This window comes from Desmodus rotundus, chromosome 4 (genome assembly GCF_022682495.2).
Source record: "Desmodus rotundus isolate HL8 chromosome 4, HLdesRot8A.1, whole genome shotgun sequence".
Classification (NCBI taxonomy): Eukaryota; Metazoa; Chordata; class Mammalia; order Chiroptera; family Phyllostomidae; genus Desmodus; species Desmodus rotundus.
In genome coordinates this window covers 8,828,598-8,852,473 of record NC_071390.1, presented here as the reverse complement: position 1 = coordinate 8,852,473, position 23,876 = coordinate 8,828,598, and the positions used below count along the sequence as shown (strand labels likewise).

The 23,876-nt window shown below is 50.4% G+C and overlaps 1 protein-coding gene across 1 annotated transcript; it reads right to left on the bottom strand.

Annotated features, from left to right (window-relative positions):
* Positions 1–21,727: 21,727 nt before the first annotated feature.
* On the bottom strand, positions 21,728–23,421 carry PRLHR (prolactin releasing hormone receptor). The gene is made up of 2 exons (XM_024555582.3): positions 23,309–23,421; positions 21,728–23,066 (listed from the first exon to the last, which is right to left on the bottom strand). The coding sequence occupies exon 2, from the start codon at positions 23,058–23,060 to the stop codon at positions 21,942–21,944; it is 1,119 nt and encodes a 372-aa protein (XP_024411350.2). The 5' UTR covers positions 23,061–23,066; positions 23,309–23,421; the 3' UTR covers positions 21,728–21,941.
* Between the last annotated feature and the right edge of the window lie 455 nt (positions 23,422–23,876).

The following is a 23,876-nucleotide window of genomic DNA, read 5'->3' as shown; positions in this document are numbered from 1 at the left end:
CATTAACTGTACCATCAAAGACACTCTGATTCCATAATATGCATCTTCACATATTGCCGCCTCGAACTTGTTAATAACTCGTGTAATTATAACAGGAGAAGTCGGTGGTAGGTGTGTCCAGTAGAAGCCTCTGGAAGTCTTGGTGTGATTTCCTGCCGTTTCTCATCCACTTGAATGAACAAAGCCACCTGAGTGGCTCCAGGACACACTGCCTGGTGGCTCCTCCCAAGCCTCTAGGCGAACCTGCTTTTGGTGCTTCGAGGGTGTTTGTGGTCTCTGTGTAAACATCACGCAGGACGCCTCTGGCTGCAAGAGGCTCCTGCCCAGCTCCACCCACTTCCAGGTCCAAGGGGTAGGTAGAGGGGTATTGGGAAGTCACTGAGGTGGTGCCCAGGTCAAAGGGCACTAAACCAGCAAGGCAAAAATCAGGAAAGCAGAAGTAAGGCTGGTCCTAGGAACCTCAGGAGCTGAAAGCAACTTGAATACTGCACCTCCTTGTACTCCCCGTCTTGGGCTTGGACACCCACTGGGCTACCTCTGCATGGGCGACTCACTCTGCTGGGGCTTCAACACCCTAGGCTGGGCCCCCCTCCTCATCTTACTTAGGCTCAGATAGCCCTTGCTCACCACCCTCTGAGGGAGGGCCAACACCTCGGTTCAAATACCAAACCTACTCTTTACTAGGTGTGCGTCCACAGGCGAGTGATTTAACTTCTCTCCTGCAAGGCATCGTGTTTGTCAATGGAGACAGTAAGACCCCGCTTTGTGTGGGTGTGGGTGAGTGTGTGTGTGTGTGAGAGAGAGAGAAAGAGAGAGAGAGAGAAAGAGAGAGAAAGAAGCTGTCATAAGGATAATCACAAAGTGCAGGAAAAGCATCTTGCACTTGACCTAGCATGTAGTGGACAGAACGGTGAGCTCCTCAAGGGCAGGGATGATTTCCCCAGTCTCCAGGCTCACTTCACGCCCACTGGGGGTGGAACACTTGGTTGCTGCGCAAACGCTAGTTCTTTTGACTTGCCTTTTCTCTATTAAAAATATTTCCATGGGAAACTCAGCCCCCACAGCCCTAAGTCCCGAGCTATCGTTATTCTGAAACAGCACAGTGGGGTACAAGATCATATGCAAAGTATTAGGCTAAACAGAGCTTTTAAGTGCGAGTGGAAGATAAATGAAGACAGTTCCTGCACATGTGTGCACGTGGGAACCGACAGCTGAGATAATGACAGGAAACCGAAACTGCTGCCTGCGCTGCTGGATGTGAATCACAAGCTGATCTTCTACCGACGCCCAAATGTCCCTAAGGACGTTTAATGTAGCCACTCAAGAGCACACCCTCCTTAAAAAATAAATTTGCTTTACTGAATGTGTAAATGGATTAATTGATAGAGGATCACAGGAGCCACTGACTGTTGATAATCTTGTTAATAAAACATCTCGAAATTTTTCCAGGGGGGAAGAAAAGATTGGTTTTCTGACGTCAGCCTTGACTGAAGGGGAAAACGCTCCTTGCAACACAGCAAGCCTAAGGGAAGCAGGAGAAAACAGCACTAACAAATAGGAAAGGAAGACATTATTCAGAAAACAAGAAAGACGAGAACGCTGTAAAATAAACAGATCTCTAGGTAGTGTGACTTAAAAAAGAGAGAAAACATGCTGAGAATTAAACAGTAGAAATAACAGGTATAATTCTGATACTAAACGGATATATAATGGCCGTCTCATTGATTGAGGGGCAGACGCCAACAGGACTATTGATTCTAAAATCCTGGATCAGGAGACAAATTGTAGGCTCGCGGTGAGAGTAATTTCTATATTGAGAAAACTGAGACTGGGCCAGAAACTAATTTTAGCCCTAGAAATATGTCCACAAGAAAAAAACACAGCAGTAATGGGTAATCTGGAAGGAATTGTTAACTATTCAGTCATCAAGCATTTCCTCTTTTCTTCTTTCTTCACGTGAGGTCTTTTTTTTTTTTCCTTGCTTTTTTTAGCGAGAGGGGACGGGAGAAAGAAAGGGGGAAGAGAGAGACACGTGGATGTGAGAGAGCAGCACCGATTGGTTCCCCCTCCTACACACCCAGACTGGGGCTCAAACCCACAGGCTACATATGTGCCCTGACTGGCAATCGGCTACAGGACAATGCTCCAACCAGCTGAGCCACAGGGGCCTGGCAAGTATTTCTGACGTGCCTGCTCTAGACTGGCTGCAGGGGGCCTGGGACCAGGGGTGTCTCCTGCTCTGGGGCCCCCAGGGGACACTTGCTGTACCCTGAGACAGTGATCTCCATGTTGTATTTATTCGCACCGCGCTCCAACCAACTGCGCTAACCAGTCACCTGCACCATACTGTATTTATTATCTGGGCCGGGGCTTTCCGTGGTGGGGACTGTCATTTCTGTGTCCCTAGCAAAGGGCCTGCACCGCTCAGAGCCATTTGGGGGCGGGGAGGTGCCTGAAGCTTTCCTCAGGAGAAAAGTTCAACCTAGGAAAATACCACTCTTTGTCACAAGATGGCGCTCCAGGCTCACACAGTTTTGGACACACCTTGGAAGCTACAAGTGCTCTTAAAAATCCCCTAAATCCCACCAGTCTTTATTATTTATTATTGTCAGGAGGCGAAGGTGGTATTCCTAGGTAGTTTCCCTGCCCCACCCCCTTACTAAAATCTAGTATTTTTTCAAACCCCGAATCTTGTCCGTCCCTTACCAGCGGGGCACTTAACCTCTGGAATCACCAGTTTCCTTGTCTGTAACAGTGGGCTAACAAAAACACACACTTCACAAGACTGCTGTAAGGGTCCCAAGAGATCATGCAGGTGAACCATACGCTGCCCCTGGTGAGCAGGGAGCTCTCATTAAAGGCTCATTACCCTGGTTACTTTCTTTAGACAGGGAGAAAGTGATTAAGAGACTACCCCACCTCCCCCCCCAAAAAATTCCAGAGGCCCCCAAACTTTGACTGAGACACAGCAGTGGGAAGGTGGCAATGCTACAAATCAGTGGCTCTAGCCCCAGCAGCCCATTAAAATCACTTACAAGAGCTTTTTTAAAAAAAAAAATCTCATGCCTAGACCCCACCCCAGACCAATTAATTACGTCAGAATCCTCGGGGACAGGGCCCAGACATTGGTCCTTTTTTCTTTTTTTAAGATTTTATCCTTTTTTTTTTTTTTTTTTTTTTTGAGTGAGAGATGATAAGGGAGGGAGAAAAACATCAGTGTATGGTTGCCTTTCAAGCACACTCCCACCAGGGGACTTTTGACCTGCAACCCTGGCATGTTCCCCAACTGGGAATTGAACTGGCAACCCTCTAGCATGCAGGTCAGCACCCAATCCACTGAGCCAATCCAGCCAGGGCTGGTATTTTGTGAAAGCACCCTGGGTGACTGAGGTTAGGCCAGGGCCCAGAGCCACGGTTTCTGGCAGACACCAAGCGCTGAGACCCTCACCAGCTGCTTCTCGCTGTAGAAGAGGGGGTTCCCTCCAACAGTGAGGTCGAAGCTCACAGCCCCACTCTGCCTGATGACATCTACGTGAGGTTTGGAGAGGTCTGGGCTCCACCTTGGTGTTGCAATTAGCAGCTCCTCCAGGCTTCAGTGACATGGTGACAGACACATGAAATGAATACTCTAGGAGATTAAATAATGAGGAGATGTTATGCCAACAAAATTAACTTGTCCAGCCCCGTTCCTTAGCAACTGCACTATTATTTCAGGTTTCTTCCCAGAGCCTCTGGTTATTCACACAACTCCGTTTCATTAAAATGTGAGGCACAGTTATTTGTAACTTTAATAACAAGGAGAAAAAAGCAAAAAACGAAGCCGAAGAAACTCCTAACCGCCCTTCAAGTTACATCAGGCCTGCCCGAGACAAATAGGATCCAACAGGCAACTTGTAAATTGGGGTGTTTGTTTCATTTGCCTGTAGCCGTAGCACTTCGTGCCCCTCCAATGCATCAGAAAGCAGTCCTGCCTTTCATGAAAATGCAATGCGTTTGCAAGCCCATCTGGGGCTCCCTGGCCAGTCATTGTGTGGGAGTCAACCCCTGAATGAGTTCAGAACACAATGTCCTGAGAGGAAAATCACTTTTGTGCGGCAGGGACAGGCACCGAGTCGGTAATTGGCTGGTTGTCAGAAGGGTGGGGCAGCCCTCCTCTTTCTAAACTCTGCCCAGCTGAACTGCCAAAGACCGACCCTCTTCTCGGATGGCGTCTCCTGGGTGACCAGCAAAGGCCAGGGTTTGCTGACCTCCCCACTTCATTGATGTGGTATCCATGGCTCTGGGGCTCTGGGTAGGAAAAATCTCTGAAATCCGGCGTCCGGCCCAGAAACTTGGCTTCCTGTGGGCCCCTTGTCATGTCCAGCAGTGTGCTGTGGGCTCCTGGTCTCAAATTATTATTATTATTATTATTATTATTATTATTATTATTATTTCCCTGCCAGAAATTTCTGCCTACAGGCCTCACGGCTGTCGCTCTGGGCTTCAGGACAGGTCCAGTCTTGTCCTTGTAAGCAGGGGCTGGTAACCAGGGTTACCATTCAGTGGGTCTTGGAAGTGGGATCAGAAAATCTTGGACCTTTATGGCTGACTCGCCTATAATAAAATCTGCCGTTTCCTTCAAGTATGAATGTAGGCACAAAGGCACAGAGTCGAGTTAGAGACACCAGTGATGCTGCCACCAGAGTCCCTGATCATGTGACATTACATTACGACTGTGGCAGAGTCTAGAATACCCCTTACACACGTGACTGCTTTGCTATTATTACAGGGATCATAAGAACCACCACTGCGTATTTTAATATTTAATAAGGAAATGGACATACCGATGGATCCCAAATGTGAGTTTTGTAATATCTGAAAACTAGGTTTTAATATCATTGGTTTCCTTTGTAAAAAACCCATATGTTTTACTTTATGCAGCTAAAAATAATATCTTGGAACTTCTGCTTCCAGGAAGACGGAATAGACATATTTTCTCCTATTCCTCCTGCTAAGTACCAACAAAAACCCTAGCTATTACACGAAAAGAAAAACATAAGATTCTGAAAGGTGGAAGGAAGAGGGCAGAGCAGCTAGGGACCTTGCAACTGGGGTGAGCTCCTGGGTTGTCTTTCTATCCCATAGATCCCAGAGGTGGAACAAAAATCATGGGTAACACAAAAACGCCGCTAGGTATAGACACAAAAATAAACTCCCCTCCGCACCCCCCACAAAGCTTGCTGTCTCTAGCCAAGTACAGGAAAGAAGTCTAGCAAGACAGATAACTTTCAGGCAATTACTACGCTCTACTCCATCTACTCAATAGCATCATCAACCAAGAAGATGAAATCGGTATTCATAGTACATCGTACTCAACAACAGAAGAACACCCACTCTTGCCCTGGCTGGGTGACTTGGTTGGAGCATCGTCCCGTACACCAAAAAGGTTGGATCCCCTGGTCAGGGCACATACCAAGGTTATGGGTTCGATCCCAGGTCTGGGCACATGCAGGAGACAACCAGTGTTTATCTCTCTCTCTCTCTCTCTCTCTCTCTCTCTCTCCCCACCCCCCCCCCCACACACACACTCTTTCTCAGTGTGCCCCCTCCTCTCCATCTCTCTAAAAATCTTTTTTTTTTTAAATATCCTCAGGTGAGGATAAAAAAAAAAAGAATACACATTCTTTTCAAGTGCCCACAGACCTTATACCAAAATAGGCCATATCCTGAGCAATGAAACAAATCTCAACAAAGTTAAAATAATTAAAATCTTACAGAGCATGTTTTCTGACCACAGTGAGCAAAGTAGAAATAACTGACAGAAAGATAACATGCAAATCTCTGAACACTTGGAAACTGAACAACATACTTCTAAATAATCCATGGATCAAAGAGGAAATCACGAGGAAAATTTTTAAAAGACAAGAAACTGGGGGCTTCTGGTCAAGATGGCAACATAGGCAGACAGGGCTCGCCCCTTCGCACAACCACATAAACGTTACAACTAAAATTCAGAACAACCATCACTCAGGAATGTCAGAAATCAAGTTGAATGGAAGTCTGACAACTACGGAATTGAAGACACCACATCCATCCAGACCGGTAGGAGGGGCACAGATATGGGATGGGCTGGCCCCACACCCATGTGGACAAAAATTCTGGAGGGACATCTCAGGAGCGAGGAGTCCCAGACCCACATCAGGCCCCCAGCCCAAAGGTTCCAGTGCCGGGAAGATAAGTCCCCACATTTCTGGCTGCGAAAACCAGCAGGTATTGAGTCGGTGAAGGAGGCTGCTGGAGCCCTAAGCAGTTCCTCTTGGGGAACCCTCACATGGACTCACCTACTCAGACTTGCTCCCTCTGAGCTCCAGCACCAGGGTGGCAGCTTTAAGGGACCCAGTGGTATACAGGGAGAGACAGAAGAATCTGCAGTCCAGGTGAGCAAAGGCCATTGTCCTTTTGCTTGGCCCTCCCGCCATAGACCCAGTAGACTGGTGCCATATCTGAGACTCCATCAACCTGGCTAACATGATGTGACCCACCTTGGAGATCCACAGAGGCTCTACCCCACCACCCAACTCATGGGGCCACCCAAGCTGCTTTTCAATAAGAATGGCTGGTCGTGGCTCCTAAATCCTATCAAACAAGCAACAGCTGGCTTCAGTGAGCCCTGGCAGCAGCCAGATTAAGAGTCACAGCTTGGCTTCACCTGGGAATCTCCAAGCCCAGAACAAGTAGCAGCCATCTCGGATTGCTTTATAATTCAGGCAGGGTGCCCCAGGCAAAGCATAGGTTTTGCAGACCTTCGCCTGGACAACACAGGAAGCCCCAGGGCCAACGCACCCAGTGGACAGCTACAGACCACGTCGAAGCACCACCACCCTGCCCCCACATAGCTGATCCTCCACAGAGGGTGGAGGTTGGTGGTCAGTGGTCACAGCCAGTCCTTGCAGCTGATTGGCCTGGGTAAATCCCTCCTATTGATCTGCCAACAGCAACCAAGGCTCAACTATAAGAGGAGGGTGTACTCAGGCCACACAAAAGATGCACCTTGAGTACCCAGGTTGGGGGATAGGGGAGGCTGTGTCACTGGACCCTACGGGACACCTACTACATTTGGCCACACTACCAAGACACCAAGTCAAAGCAGCTCTACTTAATACATAGAAACAAGCACAAGGAGGCTGCCAAAACAAGGGAAAAAAAGAAACATGGCCCAAATCTGATCAAAACTCCAGAAAAAGAACAAAATGGAGATAAGCAATCTATTAGATGCAGAGTTCAAAACTCTATTTATAAGGATGGTCAAGGAACTTAGTGAGGATCTCAACAGCATAAAAAAGACCCAGTCAGAAATGAAGGGTACACTAATTGAAGTAAAGAACAATTTACAGGGAAACAACAGCAGAATGGATGAAGCCAAGAATCAAATCAATGATTTGGAACATAAGGAAGCAAAAAACTGCCATGCAAAACAACGAGAGAGAAAAAAGAATCCAAAAATATTAGGATACTATAAACAGACTCTGGGACAACTTTAAGAGGTCCATCATTCACCTCATAGGGGAGCCAGAAGAAGAGAAAGAGCAAGAAATTGGAAATCTATCTGAAAAAAATAGTGAAAGAAAACTTCCCTAATTTGGTGAAGGAAATACACATGCAAGTCCAGGAAGCGCAGAGAGTCCCAATCATGACGGATGCAAAGAGGCCCACTCCAAGACACATCATTATTAAAAGGCCAAAGGTCAAAGATAAAGAGAGACTCTTAAAAGCAAGAGAAAAGAAGTTAGTTACCAGAAGGTTGCCAGATGGAAGGGGGTATGGGGGAACGGGTGAAGAGGTGAGGGGTTAAGAAGTACAAGTAGGTAGTTACAGAATAGCCTTGGGGATATAAAGTACAGTGTAGGAAATGGAGTAGCCAAAGAACTTACATGTATGACCCATGGACATGAACAATAGCGGGGGGACAAGAGGGAAAAATCAGTACAACTGTAACAGCATAACCAATAAAATATCATTTAAAAAAGAAAAAGAAAAAGACAGGAAACGGAATGAAAACGAAACGTATTGTGGGATACAGCTAGAGCAACGCCGGGGATGATTTGCAACCTGAATACCACACACATTAGAAAAGAGGAAAAGCCTTAAGTCAGTCATCTAAGCTTGCCCCTCCAAAAACAGAAAAGAAAATTCGGCACACACAGCGGAAAGGAAACTAGAAGATCAGAAGTCAATGAAATTGAAAAAAGAAAAACAATACAGAAATCAATACAGCAAGGGGCCGGTCCTTTGAAAAGATCAGTAACGTTTACAAAGACCTAGGAAGACTGACAGAGAGGAAAAGACAGCAGATGCAGAGTCTACCGGTCAGGAATGAAGCAGGGGATGTCCCTCCAGCCCCTGACGACACGGGAAGAGTAATCAGAGAACGCTGGGAACAGCCCTACACGCAGACCTCTGACAGCGCAGATGGGACGGACCACTTCCTCACTCAGCACAAACTACCGTGCTTCAGGTATTTAGGAAGTAAACTACCACCACTACGGAAATTAAGTTTATAATTTTTAAAACTCCAAAAACAAATCTCCAGGCCCAACTGGTTTCACTAGAGAACTCTACCAGACATACAAAGAATTAACATCAATTCTACACAATCGCTTCCAGAAAACAAAAGAGGCAGGGACATTTCCCAGTCAATTTTATGAAGCCAGTAATTACTCTGACAAAGTCAGTACATCCTCTGGGTTTTCGTGACTGTCTCCATACTCCAAGGACAACTGGAAGTTCCCAGAATCAGAGGTCATGTCTCATCTCTCACACCACCCAGAGAGCCTGGCTAGTGTCAAAACCATAAACGAGCCCTGGCCGGGTGGCTCAGCTGGCTGGAGCATCATCCTGTACAACAAAAGGTTGTGGGTTCAAGTCCTAGGGAGGCAACCAATGGAAGTTTCTCTCTCACATCAACGCTTCTTATCTCTCTCTCTCTGCCCTCTGTCTCTTTCTCTCCCCACTTCCTCTCTAAACATATCCTCAGGTGGGGATAAAATAAATAAATAAATGAACAGGTGAGTCTGTGAATGAATGAGTGAGGAAAGCATCCTCCTCTTTGTAGTGGGATTATTCTAGAGACAACCGTGTCTGCAGCTGCCCAGCCTCCATCCTCCCACCCCCTCACCCCTTCTGTTGGTCCTGCCACTTCCTTTGCAGGAATTAGCGCTTTCTCCAGACTGAAGGGATTTCCCTCAGGTGCCTTTTCTCTCTGGCCAAGGGAACAAAGCAGCTCCATTAGATGTCCCCTCCCTGTAATTTGAAGCTTGAGCTGAGGGACGTAGAGATTGAAGGAAAGCAGCCTTCACTTACCCCCAGAATGTCCTCGAGCAGAACATCCCTGCTGTAAGCTTATTGTTGTAGATTTTGGGCAAGTGAAAGTCCCTCTTGACACCCAAGTTTCTTCAATGGAAACACTGTCTCAGTCCATGCACGCTGCTGTAACAAAACGCCATAGACTGCTGTCTGAAACGAGCTCGATCCTGTGTACGCTCACAGTGACATGCTTGGAGAGCTCGAGAAATCGCTTCCCATTTTCCCATTTCTCCCTTGTGTATTGCTGGACTTGACAATAAGATGATTGTTTTAACAACAAGGATAACTACTTATAAAATCAGAAAAATGAAAAGACCGAATTGAAACAATTCACTGGAGAGTGTCCCTGCAGTGCCACTGACAAGGGCTATATGGCTCTTGTCATATAACCTCCTCTGTACATCAGTCACCTAATCCCTTAAGTGTGGGGACTGGACCAGATGCCCCCATAGGCACCCTTCTATTTCACAGTCCCTCGCCCCCTGGAGGAGGGTGTTTGAATTTGCAGCGCTGCCACCCAGTGGGAAGCCCTCAGTCTTCTGCAGTCCCCGCTGGCACAGCAGTAGCTGAGTTCTGTCCACGCGCAGTGCCTGGCCTGCCCCAGCAACAGGCTGTCAAACACAGAGACCGGCCCCACTGCTGTGATGTGTGAGACCGTCGAGGGTCCCTTCCATCAGCTGCAGGTGTCAGGAGTCAGCCTGTTCCCTGGGTCTGGTCTGCAGTCGAGAAAGAGCATAACGAGCTGCTATTCTCTGAGCATGTGCGCAGACATGGGAAAGGGCGCTGAGTGTTCTTTGATGAGTACTAAATGTACTGAAGACCAAATCACCCTTCATGAATGGATTCATTGCTGCGCATTCAAACGACCTTGACAATAGGCATGAGAAATTCACAAATACGTTCCCCCGTGATCTTTCCTCTCTTAGTCCAGGCAGGCTGATTTCTATTCAGGCTTCAGCTGTAGCCCCAGAGTGTGTTCTTTTTGATTGTCGTAACGAGCACCTGGGTGGTAATGCCTGACGAATCACTCATGTAAATACTTGTGTGTTTAGTAGGTCACTCGTTCAAGCAGCCAAGGCTTCCTCCAGCCTGCCATTCAAGTAGAAAATAACCAGTAGCAAAGGAAGAAAGATACGAGCAATAATAATGTTGGAAGGGAGGGAAGGAGAGAGAGATACATTATATCTAAAGACAGAATTTCAGGCCCCCCTGGGGCAGCATCCAGAGAGGACTTGGGTTTGCTGGGGAGACCCACCACGGGCGTGGGCTCTGTCTCAGGGGCCAGCCCACGTACAGCGTGTGCCAGGGGACCAGCTGCCCAGCCGTCAAAGGGTGCTGGCAAACACAGAGCAGCAGGAACAGAGGCAGCATGTTTCAGGACAGCCCATCACACTGGCAAACACGTGCTTCTCGAGAGAGAGCTCCGTTTGGTGGGGAAGGAACACGGGCTTCGGAGGGGTCCGCCCGAGTTGCATTCCCAACCTTGCCGCTCACCTCCGAGCCCTGAGATCTCGGGCAACCTCCCACGTCTCTGTGGCTTACTTCCCTGACCCATAAAATGCAATATGACTGGATTGCAAATGGCCACAAATAAAATACAGCAACAGTTATCCCTATAATTATTGTTATTTTTCATTATTATCGTGTGTACTGTGTGGTGCAGGACAGTGTGACAGGGAGAGGCTCTGGAACCAGACAGACGTGGATTCAAAGCCCAGCGCCACTCACCAACGTTGTGTAAATGACTTCTCTGAGCTTCAGCTTCTTCATGTGGGACAGCGACGCCAGCCTGGCGGGGCTGCTGTTGGCACCGGAGGTGTGTGGGCTTGGCACCGGACTGGCACTGCACATGAGGCCTCTGCGTGCCCGGGTGGCAGGATCTGAGCACCCACTGAGTGCACTGCCCGGGACCCACAAGTGCTCCATGGTGCCTGCAGAGACCCAGATGCGCAGAGGCCCCTGTGGGGGCTCCCTCCCCCAGGTGGACCTCCCATATCCTGCTAGAAGCCAGACTGAGAAAACGCTCAGGGGAGCCTGTACCTCACGTATCTGAGGTGCATGAGAAGCATCCTCCCCTGATATAAATACACACTGATTTTGAACTGGTTCCCAAACATCATATTTTAAATAGACAATTCCACACCAAGAGGGTTCTATCTAGAGGACCTCAGGGAGGGTCTGGGGCCCCGTATTTCTTAAAAGCTGTCAGAGGGCTGTGAGAAGGGAGGGTGAACCCCTCACCAGGGCTTGTAAACTGGAAGGGCAGCGGGGGTGGTGGGTGGGCCCTGACGTAGAGCCAGGAGTTCTCAGTCGGAATCCCAGCCCCTGCCGCTGCCAGAGTTGTGACTGAGTCACCTCCCGTGCCCCCTCCACAACCGGAGATGACACTGCCCTACTTACCTCCTGGCAGGGTGGTGATGACCAGACACAATCCTCACTCAGCAACGACGTTTGTGACGTACCAGGCCCCACGCGAGGTCCTGGGGAGACACTGGTGAATAAAGGAGACAGGGTCTCCGCCGCCTGGAGCTCCCATCTGTACAGAAGGACAAAGAAATGCGTCGTTACTGACTGACGGATGCCGTGAAGTGAGCGCACAAGGGTCTAACCAGGGGTGTCCAAACTTTTGGCGTCTCTGGGCCACACTGGAAGAAGAAGAGTTGTCTTGGCCCACACACTAAATTGCGACACATAATCACAAAAATCTCATAAAGTTTTAAGTAAATGTATGATTTTGTGTTGGGCCACATTCACAGCCATCTGCATGCAGCCCGCGGGCTACAAGTTGGACACCCGTGGTAAAGAATAAGAGGCCAGACCTACTTTAAATGAGACAAACAGAGATTGCTTCTCAGAGGAGGTGACATTTAAGCTGAGCCCTGAAGGAAGCATGAACCTCCCATTACTGGGGATGTAAAAGGCTTCCCTTCCAGCCTCCCTTGCAGATGGGAGTAGGCCACCCAATTCTGGCCAACAAGACATCAAGGGAACTAAGCTGAGGGCCTGTGGGAAGACCTCTACTTTCTTGCACAGAGGGACAGCAGCTGGTGCTTCTTTCCCCTCCTTCTTGCCTTGGTTGAGGAAGAGTATGTGGGGCTTCTGCAGCCATTCTGGAGACATGAGGTGGCAACATGTAGCTAAAGTTGGACCAGTTAAAAACAGATGGAACTAAAAGATGAAAAGAGCCTGAGTCTTCCAGACTTCTTTCTAAGCTGTACAACGGAGGTCCTTGGGATTTATGCCTTGTGACTAGTTGGGTGTTCTGGTACTTTCTACAGAACGCATTCCTGATTGATGCAGGTGTTCAGTACCTATGGGACAGAACCCATGTTGTACCTTTCTTCCTATGTAAGTAGGGTAAATAGGAAAAGTTTAACCAGATAGGACATTCAGATAGCTGGAGCTAATTTCTCTCACTGACCCTCCCCCATCTCTCCTCCACTGTCACTTCAACTGCCCTGGTGCTGATCCCTTTCTCCTTCATCCTGGTGATGACAACGATCCTCTAACTCATCTCCTTGCCCTCCGTCTCTCCCCAACCCTGTTGCCAGACTTAGGTCCTAGGGTATGTCCTTGAAGAAGTCATTCCCTAACCCCCCACTAACCCCCAATAAGGTCCAGCCTCCCCAGGATGGAATTCAAGAAAAGATACTATTACATGGATCGGGAGGCAAGCTTCGGAATCCAGGGCCCAGCTCTACCGCCGACTAGCTGGGACACTTCGGCAAGTTACTTGACTTCCCTAAACGTCTGTTTTCCTAGCTGTTAAGTGAGAATAATAACGAGAATGCCTGCTTCCTACTGTGCTGAGAGATAAATCATGCAATGGGAGGTACTTAGCACTGTGCCTAGCACACCGTAAGAATTCAACGAATATAAGGGGTATTGTCAATCTCCCTGGATCGAGCCTCAGCAGCCACCCCATCCTTCTCTGCTCTCATAAGCACGGCCAATACTCTTCCCAACAGGCATCTCTCGTTCCTGCCTCGGTAGGTACCTTCGCTGACCCTCCCTGCCCACAGCATGTTCTCAGCCATTACTCTCTGTGTTGCTGACCACCCCAGACACCTTTCAAAGTCTGGCTCAAATGTCACCTCAGCCATGAACGCTTGGATCACCAAGGCCACAGGTGAATAGCTCCTCCACTGAATTAGCAGAAGTGGCCCTCCCAAACTGTGGAGACACCTGGGGTTGGCTGGAGCCCTCCGCTGAGGACACCGCTCCTCCACAGGTGGTCTTCTCTAAATGACTCTGCCTTTTGGAATTTCAGCAACCCCTCCATTCCCTTTTGTCCTTGGACTCAGGAAGGATAACAGCTCCTCTGCTCCTACTAGCTGCTGGTCACAACATCATTCCTTCTATTTGCCCACACCTCACCCTTGCCTTTGTCAACAGGCCCTTCATCAATAAGCCCCCCTCAACAGCGTCAGGACCCCCGCCAAAACGCACAGCTGTGGTCGAATAAGGTGAAGTACTTTCTTCTCCATGGGCTTTTGACCTTTGTGGCTGCAAGGCCACAAGAGAGATTCCCACCCCATCTCCCACTCCTGGGAAAACCCTTCCCTGGGTTGTCCATGGGTCATTATAAACACCAGCCAGTTTGCTGAGTGACAGCTGGGGTGGCCCCAGCCATAATCAGATGCTAAGCTGGACCTGGAAACACGGAAGGAGAGGGCGCCCCACCTCACCCAAAGGGTGTCAGTCTCTGGGAAGTCCCCCCTTCCCCTCCCCCTCCCCGTCCCTGGGACCCACAGGCAACATCCTAGCAGCTGTGATTACAATGAACTCAAGGTGCTCTGCATTCCTCTGCTGCATCCAGACCATGGACCCCTCCTCTGCCGTCAGCCAGCCTAGAATGAGACCCATCCCTGTGTCCCAATATGGAAGGCTGGCCTTGATATAATTTTAAGGGGAGGGAGGGTGAATTACAGAACAGTATGTATGGTGGAACCCTAGTTTTGTAAAATATAGAGTGTGCACATAAGTTTGTGTGTGCTCCCCGTAGAGTCTGGAAAGAGAGGCACAAACTGTTAAAAATTCACCTATGATTTTTAAAGGAAAGAATTTGTTGGTTTTATAACTTTTTTAAAAATCTAAATCTTGGGGTCCTTCATGCAGCAGAAGGCCTAGCTGTGGATCAACAATTGCCTGGAGCGGCGGGCCAGCAGAGGGGGTTTGCTTTTTCTGGGCCACTTTTGCTCCACCGCCTCTTCTACAAAACAGGGAGTGTGCGATAGCCAGGCGGCGGGAAATTCCCCCCAAAAACACAGGGGCCTAACCCAGGGGCTCCCGAGCCGACGCACCCAGGGAGAGCAGCGCGAACTCATCGTTCCAGGTGAGTCCCTGGGCGAGGCCCGGCAGGTCCGACTCCTCTGGACCCGAGAATGGGCTCCCTTCTATGCCCCCAGTGCGGACCATTTCCACTAGCAGGCAGTCGGAAGGATGAGGACTCCTAAAACCCCATCAGACACGCAAATTCAGTGCTTTCGTGTTACATAGGCAAACAACTGAGGTGACACAATTGTGCCACAGGGGTAAAACAGGGACCTGAGCGCTCTGCTAGCACCCCTCCCCCTCCCAACACAGACCCAAACACCCACCCCCAGCCCCGAGGGCCCAGCCTTCGGAAGCTCGGGGTTTCTACTTTGGAAGTCCGGCCTTCTTTCCACAGTAATCAAGCAATGCCCAAGCAACTAAGTGCGGACCGCTTAGAATAAGGCGTCAGAACCTGTCGCGGAGAGGAGCCTCAGAGGACGGTCCCTCCGTGCCGGGCTGGACAGCAGCTGCACAGTGCAGGAGAAGCTCCCCGCAGCCTGCCGGAGTCCACCCTCTCCGACGCCCACCGCCAAAGCCAGGATCTCGCGATGAACCGCGGGTGAGCCCCACGGTAGCCCGCAGGCCCCCTGCACTGCAGCGACCCCTGCGCCGCTCCCCAATGCGCAGGGCGCGCGGCAGTGCCGCGGGGCCGGGAAGGGTAAAACAAAAAGGACGGGGCCAAGATGCAGGGCACCGCCTCTGGCCTCACTTGGATTGAGGAATAAAAGTGAGGGAGAGGGGCAGAGGATGGACACCGAAGGCTGGACCCGGAGTGTTGGGCAAGAACTGGAGAGCATCGTGGGTGGCCGGGGTTTGGGTGGCGCTAGTTTGGGTGGCGCCAGGGGGAGAGCAGTTGCAGGACACTGAAACGTGTGGGAGTTGAGGGTCAGGCCCAGTCTCTGGAACAGGGGAAAGACGCTCTGGAGGTGGGAGTGGGGGCAGCAGACAACACAGGCCGCCCCAGAAGCGGCAGAGGGCGCCGGGGCCCCTGCGCCAGGCCTCTGCCGTGGGCGCGCGCTTGCAGGGTCCAGCGGCTCTCAGAAAGGGGCTGAGGAGCTCTGCTACACTCCGCCAGAGGCACCACCACGCCGACCACGACATGGCCGTGGTGTTGGTCTGGCGCTCTCGGCCACTAGGTCTGCGACAGCAGCTGCAGAATAGCCATGAACTCAGCTGGAAATCCACAATGGCAGGAAGCCCAAACACCCACAGGGGAAGGGCGTGGGGCTGCAGGAGGACTAAGTGGTATGGGGGGAAGGTGCTGTGCACCCAGTCCTGCGACTCAGGGGTGTAGGTCAACGTCAGCGGCATGCTGCTGGTGGGCACAGGGGCCGGTCCTGGAAGGCCAGGAGCTGGTCACTTTGTGCAGCATCCGTCTGCTGCTGCCGATGGGGGTGACAAGGAAGTTAGCTGCTGGTGACTCCCTCCAAGACATCCAGAGCACAGCCCGCAATGAGCAGTGACTTGCACACCCCAGGGACTACAGGCCTGCCCAAGGCCCGCCAGCATGCTGTGAGACACCCTTTGCTCTTCAGCAGGCAGAATGGTGGCCTCCACAGCCCAGCTATGGACACCCGACCTTTCTGAAGCCAGCTCACCCCGCCAGGGGGGAGAGGATAGTGGTGGTGCTAGATGCTGGTGCAGCACACAAGCCCCCCCAAAATCCCCCAGGTTCCTGACCCTCCTCCTCCACTCGCAGCCAAGTGTATGAGACCACAGTCCCCTGTGTGTCCAGGACTGAGCCCATTCCCTGGTGGCTAGGTCAGGAGGAAGGACATGCATCCAGCCAGGCTGTGGCTCAGCTGCACTTCAGGAGTGCTTATTACTAGTGTCACTATAAGCCTACGAAAACATCTGTCTCCTGGCAAGTAATGTTGATGTGTGAGTGCCCCGAGTTCTGTAATTATGTCACAGAAAGAAAAGGGGGTTCACTGGAGGAGTCTGGGGGAGGACGGAGAGCAGAATAGATAGGGGCCTGTTCTAAAGGAACAGCTATTGCCATTGAAGGCACTTACGAGCACTCTAGTTCCCCTGCCCTGGTCCTTGTTGTAATAAGGAGGAGGTGACTGTGCCCCCAGCACTGGCGCTGCCATGGGCGGCAGCCTCGCAAGGACTGGCTCCACATAGGAACCTGCTTGCTGCACCCCCAGCAGGGCAGGCCGCCCATCTGGCCGCCCTGGGGCAGGTTATGCTGCAGCACCGTGCCTCCTACCCAGGTGAGTGGGCAAGGCTCTTGGGATGAAGTCCAAGGGTAACTGTGGTGTTCTGGGGTAGAGAAGAAGCCCAGTGCCTGACTTCTAACCTGGAGCTCAGGCCTGGAGTTTTTACTTAATGTTTCCAGCTCAAAGGATTTTTTTTATTATTATTATTACTTGGCAATAACTCACTGCGTGTGGTGGGGAAGAGGGTAGCTTTCCATTCATCGTTAGATGCCATTGCCAAAGGAGGAGATGGATTCAGGGGTGGGAGTGGGGGCAGGATTTAGTGACCAGCAAGTGAAGAAGAGGATTTTTTGAGAGCTGAGGGAGGGCAGCGGGGAATGCCTAAAAAACTCTTTGTTATTTGCTTATTCTGGCTTAGGTGTCTGTGCCCCAAACATCAAAATGAAACACATTTGACCTCTCGTTTGACCTCTCATTCTTGCAAGCTCTAGATTTGTTGCATAAGACCACTTGATGTTCAGGCCCTGCAGAGACTCTGTCCACACTCCTGTTGCCCACCTCTGCTCGCGGTCACCTGTGAAAGAGTCAGTTGTGCGAGCTCCAAGACCCCAAAGCCAGCAGGAAACTCAGCAACAGCCGCCCTCCACATGTTTGGTGCGGCCCACCCTCTGCAATGGAAGTGGACAGGCTCGCTCGCAAACAGGACTCACCTTAGGAGAACCCACTGGAAGATGGCTGCTTGGTCCCCACCAGCTCCCCTGCACTGTGGTGGAGGTGGCTTCAGATCGGAGGTATTTAATAGATAATGTGGGAAAGGAGCAGAAGAAAAGGCAGGATAGAGAAATAAAGAGTGGGAAATGAAAGGAATTGAGTTGGAAAGCAGAGAAAAGTCATTCAAACCCTGTTGGAATAGCGCACACCCAGTTCAAAATAAGGCTTTCCACTCCCGGAGACTGATTGGTAACATAAGGTCTTTCGACAAATCAAGTTGCCGTTCTCATCCATCCAAATAAATACTTTGTATTTCCTACATCTGTAGACTGGCTTATCTCATTTAGCAAAATATAGGATCCCTGGAAAGGTGTGCATAAATCCACTTTTAACTTTTTAAAAAGACTTTATTATTTTTAGAGACAGAGAAAGGAAGGAGAAAGAGAGAGAGAGAAACATCAATGTACAAGAGAAACATCAGTTGGTTGCCTCTCACATGCCCCACAATCCAGACATGTGCCCCGACTGGGAATTGAACTGGTGACCTTTCAGTTCACAGGCCAGTGCTCAATCCACTGAGCCACGTGAGCCAGAGCCATTTTTAACTTTTATTTTAGATGTACCAGAAAATCCTATTTATGACTCTGTTATGAATGTTGTAGAATCTCAATGATCAATTTTGTTCCTAGGCTCAAGCGTTGAATCTTTTTAAAATTTTCAAGCTATATCTGGAAGAAGATGACAAAATGCTAACACTTAAACAATGACCCAGAAATCAATTGATGATACAGAAATCAATCCTGAAATTCTCTACTCGCCCTTTGCTGGACCCGTGGATTCAGGGGCACACAGTCTCAGAAAGCACGGAGCTTGGTGCTTATGCACTACAAGGCTGTCGTTGCTGAGGTGGGGTCTGGGGGTTCACAGTCAATTCCCGGAGCTGCTGAAACTGAAATATCTAGATTAAGTAGCCTGTCTTTCTGGGCATGACTTATCCTTGCTTTAACCCTGGCCACCCCGAGGTTGTGTAGTTACACTGTGTGTGCAGCTGGCTTGGTTTATTTATTCCACGGCTGGAGACTGTACTACTGATTTAATATTTATTGAGTACCCAAAACACAGTCCAAGCCTCAGCCTGAAGAGCTTCACAGTGAGGCAGCTACACATGCATAGTACACACATGAAGACATCATGCATGAAGGAAAATCAATCGAGGAAGTCCCTTGGGGAACACAGGTGCTCCTGACCTCTCAGCTGTGGGGGATGCACCCTGGATTCGCTCCCAGATCCAACCACATTTTTGCCTGGGTCCCCTTGATGTCAGTTCTGTGACTTGCCTTCACAAGACTACTTGATGTTCAGGAATACAAGCCACAGGACAGAGGTGGTTAACCCGCCTACCTGAGAAAATAAACCTGGAACTTAACAGCCCCCCATAGAAGAGCAGGCGGAAAATCCACAAGAATAAAATTCAGGAGGGCTGCAGCATGGGACCTTAGTATCGCTCACAGTTGCTAACTCCAGGTAACTGTTGCCAACATATTTTGAAACATTCCCCAGCCGATTTAGTGAGATAAATCTATTTATTGACCGGCTGCCCAAAGTGAGACCTGGTGACTGGTGCTTGCAAAGAGGATTACAGAACCTCGCAGTCAGCCTCAGGAAGGGCTGCTGCCAAGTCCCGGACTGGCGCGGTTCCCGGCGCTATGGCCGGGATGGCCCCTTGCAGGAAGAGGACTGGATGTTTGGTGGGGCCTACAGTGAATTATATGAAATAAAGTTTTCTGCTTCAATCCTATGTGGATTTCTCTAGGACTCCCTTCTGAGAGATTTTTTTAAGTTAGTTTGTTTTATACTCAAACTAGTCCCAGATAGATTTCAGATAGGGTAAGAGTGAATTAGTTGCTGTGCATCGCCAATGTGCTGAATTTGTGAAGATACTTACAAGCACAGCATATTTCTCCAATCTCTTTAGGCTCTTCATAAAATCTATGTAAATGTTAAATATTTTAAGTTATAGAGCATGGTAGAAACAGGCGGCAGCTTTCCTAGTAATTATTGGGACACTTCTCACAGTTAACACAGACTTACATCAAGCTAATCCGGGAGCACTTCAATTTTTGGATTCATGGTGTATGACTTTTTACTGCAATTGGTCTGAAGGCTCTCACACAGTGTCCTTCCCATAGGAGACGTGTAAGGCAAGTGTTGAATGAACGAACACTTGTGTATTTCTGATTATAACAAGTTGCGTCTCTGTGATTCATCAGGTGTTGTCTGAAGGCTAAAAGAGTATTTCCCAAGTGTGGCTTGTAACTCACTGTCAGAATTCAACTTCAAATTCTTAAGACCTGTGACAGGTACAGTTAAAGCTTCATTCTGATGTTTCTGAAATTCATTAAAAGATGATCATTTTTAGGACGTTAATCTTGAAAGCATATTAAAACCAACTGAAGTGCTTTGAAAAACACAGGCCCAGTCCCATCTCAAATCTACTGGACTCTCTGAGGACAGGGCCAAGGCGCTGATGTTTTCCGAAAGCTCCCCAGGTGGTTCCAGGAGCAGCCAGATCTGAGAACTAGTGAATTCAAACTGGCAACAGAGAGACCACAATGAAGCCCCAACTAATCCCATCCTTCCCTCCATCGCCTCCACTCCCCACACACACCCCTCCAAAGAATGCTCTAAGGAAATGGGAAATGCGTGGCCTTGGGCTTCCCAAGGAAGGAGCTGCTGGAAGCAGGAGCCAGTCCCTGGGATGCCTGGGAGATGGTTCACCCGGGGCAGGGGAGTGACACCATGTTGTGGGTGGGCTACATTATTAGAGCACACGGTCTTTGTTCTCCCCATCCATGGATGAAGCTGACAGTTTTATTGCCATTGCCAAAGGAAACTTGCCTCTCCCAAGTTAATCTGCCTTTTCCTTTCTCCCAAACCAGGCTTTTCCTACCCCCTAGTCCGCAAAACTGCAGACGTATAACTACTAAAGTCTCATATTGATAACGAGCCCAACCACAAATACTCACTCTCCCATCATGATTGTTGGCATTGAAGTAATAGGATTTAACCCTCATCCTCCCCAAATCACCGCCTCTTTTGCTTCACTTCAGGGCACACCTTAATGAGTGCATGAGCTCATTTCTGAGAGTAAGAGAAGGGAGAGCTGGGGAAAGGTTGACTCTGCTGTTCAGTGAGCTGCAGCTGTGCTGCAATCTTGCAGGTGGTAAGTGAGCGGCTGCAGACGCTAGTTCGCGCCCTGCAAGCCACGGGCGGGCGCCGATCTGAGAGCTGGGCGCCATGTGTCATTTCCTGCGGCTCCTGCCTTCACTGCCTGGTCGCTGCCCCCACATCAGTGTGGAAACCCTTGTCCCAGGACACTTGTTCTCATCCACACACCTACACATCCTGCGAGTGACCTCTTATTTCTCCCAGTCCCTGTATTCTGGGTCAGTCGTGTTCCAAGTGGTGTCACTTCAGAGCAGGTGCTGAGCAGCTGGAAGACAGCTCCGGGTCTGTTGCAGCTGAGCAACTGGAGAATGCAAGCGAATGCCGTAGCCCAGAGTTGACACTGAATATTCAGAAAAGCAAATATTTGAGAGCCCAGTTTGTGGCAAACACTGGGTGTAGATACACCAACACACACATATAGGGTGTCTGTCCTACACACAGCTATATGCCCCCTTAAGTGACTGGCACATTTTCCTCTTTATTCCTATTTTTCTATCTCTTTGTTGACTCATTTATCTAATCATTTTCAAATAAAAGTTGGGGGTAGTGGGGGGGAGTGACAGCAAGACCTTTTGAAAGGTAGTTTGTAAATGTTTTTACTATAAATGCAAGTGGATTTAAAATTAAAACCCTTTTGATGTATAAAGGTCTTATTCGGGAAATGTTAAAATCCTAGATGTAGATTGGTAATACGTATTTCCCTGGAACTCGAGAGATAAATGTGCTCAAATTAACTAAGCAATAGCAGGTGTGATATCTCGGTTACATCCTTTTTAAAAGGCAACCTGAAAAGCTTTACCAACTCCAACGCAGCTACTTTAAATCCTCCATTGTTCCTTTTCGCCTCACCATTTAGCAAACACAAGGAAAAGCAAGGAAGGCAGCCACAGCTCTGAAATACTGGAGAAAGAGCTTTGATTGGCCTTCAAAACATAAAGAGAAAATTATAGATCTATTTTCCTCTCCCCCGTCTTCTCCAAGCAAAGCACTTGCACTTGGGACAAAGCTCACTTAACATTTACACAGACTCAAGGACAAGGCCAGGCCGATGGACAAGAGGGCTGAGCTGGAAGTCTTGTCTGTACTGGCTTAGCTCTGGTGCTGGGAACAAGCTCTCCAGTCCAGCCTTGGTGGGCACTCAGTGGACGTGGAGCTCCCCAGCCCTGGTCTGGCGCCACAGCATCAGATGACCACGCTGACAGTCACGTTCTGGCCGTGCGGCGCGATCTTAATCTTACGGGGCCAGGCGAGCAACAGCTTGCGCAGCTCCTCACGGAAGCTGTCGTGCAGCCAGGCGTAGATGAAGGGGTTGTAGCAGGCGGAGCTCATGGCGAGCCAGTGGCAGAGCAGCTGCACTAACCCGAAGGCATAGGGGTCAATGGCTCGGGGGTCGAGGTCCCGCAGCAGGTTGAAGACGTGGAGCGGCAACCAGCAGATGGCGAACACGACCACAACCACCACCAAGAGGCAGAAGGTGCGTCGGCGCCGCGCGCGGTCCCAGTTGGCCTGGTTCTGGGTCACGCTGCCCGGCACCACGCGGTTCCGGAGCTTCACCGATACTCGGACATAGGACAGGAGGATGACCAGCAGGGGAAGCAGGTAGGTGACGAACAAAAGCCCCCAAGCGTAAAGTTGGCGCTGGCGCTCCTGGGACCCCCAGAACTCCTCGCAGAGGCGCACGCGGTGCGGCTTGATCTCTATATGGTAGGTGTGCAAGGCGGCGGGCAGCGCCAGCACCGCGGACAGCGCCCAGATGGCCAGCACAGCGCACGCGCTGAAGCGCAGCGAGATGCGGCGGCGCAGCGGGTGCACCAGCACGACGTAGCGGTCCACTGCGATGGTGGTGAGCGTGAACACCGACACGTAGACGGTGACGGGCTGCAGGAAGAAGACCAGGTGGCAGAGGCCGCCGCCGAACACCCAGCCGCGGGGCTCGAAGGCGTAGGCCAGTGTGAGCGGCACGCAGGCGGTGCACATGAGCACGTCCGACAAGGCCAGGTTGCCGATGAGGAAGTTGGTCACGTTGTGCAGCCGGCGCACCCGAGCGATCACCAGCACCAGCAGGCAGTTGCCCACCAGCCCCACGACCACCACGATGCTGTAGAGCAGCACGATCAGCCCCTTCAGCTGATGCACCAGCTGCAGACTCTGGAACGGCGTGACAGCCTGAGAGCCTGGGCCAGCCACCGACCCATTGCCCGCCGAGGCCTCTGCGCTCTGGTTGGCCGGAGTTGAGGCCACCGGTGGCAGTCCAGAAAATAAGTCAGGGACTGGGGGCCCCCGAGTCGGCAGTGAGGCCATGGCCACCTATCCAAAGAGAATCAAAGCCCGTCACTTCCCATTCTCTCTCTGCCCCTCCTGCACCCTCCCCCATTACCCAAATACTCCCTTTGGCCAAAATGCATAACAACAATTAAAAGTACTGTCATCCCACCTCTGCAAAAATAAATCTATGCACAGGTTGTACGTGCATCGGTTATTTAAACGCCTTCTAGCCAATTTAGAGTCCTCGCAGTCCACGCAAGCTAGACCCAGGAGCACTGTCCTACCTGGTAAGTGTGGCTTTGCGGCGGGAAAGCGCTTCAGAGAGGGAGGGGTAGATTCCCCGCTGGCCCCTGGAGGTCCTCCGCCCACACCTGCGGTGCAGGCTTCACGTTTCTCAGCGGGAGCGGAACAGATTCAGGAGTTGCCACTGGGCTTGCAGCGTTTGAGGGGGACTGGGAGCGCTTCCTCTCTGCCCCGCCCCCCACTCCATCGCTCCCTTGTATGGAAAAATAAGGGCGGTGCTTAGCAAGAAAGAAGGGCGATTGCAAGGAGAATGGAAACACAAGAGGAAGGAGGGGGCCGACCACCCTGGGCGACAGACAGTCTCTCCTGCAGGGGCTTGCTGCGCCCTAGGAGAGTCCTGCTCTCCTAGGAGAAGAGCGGGGTGGACTAGGGGACAGTGGGGCGAGAAGCTCCAGTTCTCTCGGGATGAACTGGTGCAGTTTAGCTGAGGAAGGACCGAGGGAGGAAGTGGGGGGAAGTGGGGTGGGGGTCTGAGATACACCACGGTATGTGGGAGAAAGATGAGGGACCCGTCTTTCAGCTCGGGATGCTGCGCAGAGTATAGGCCAG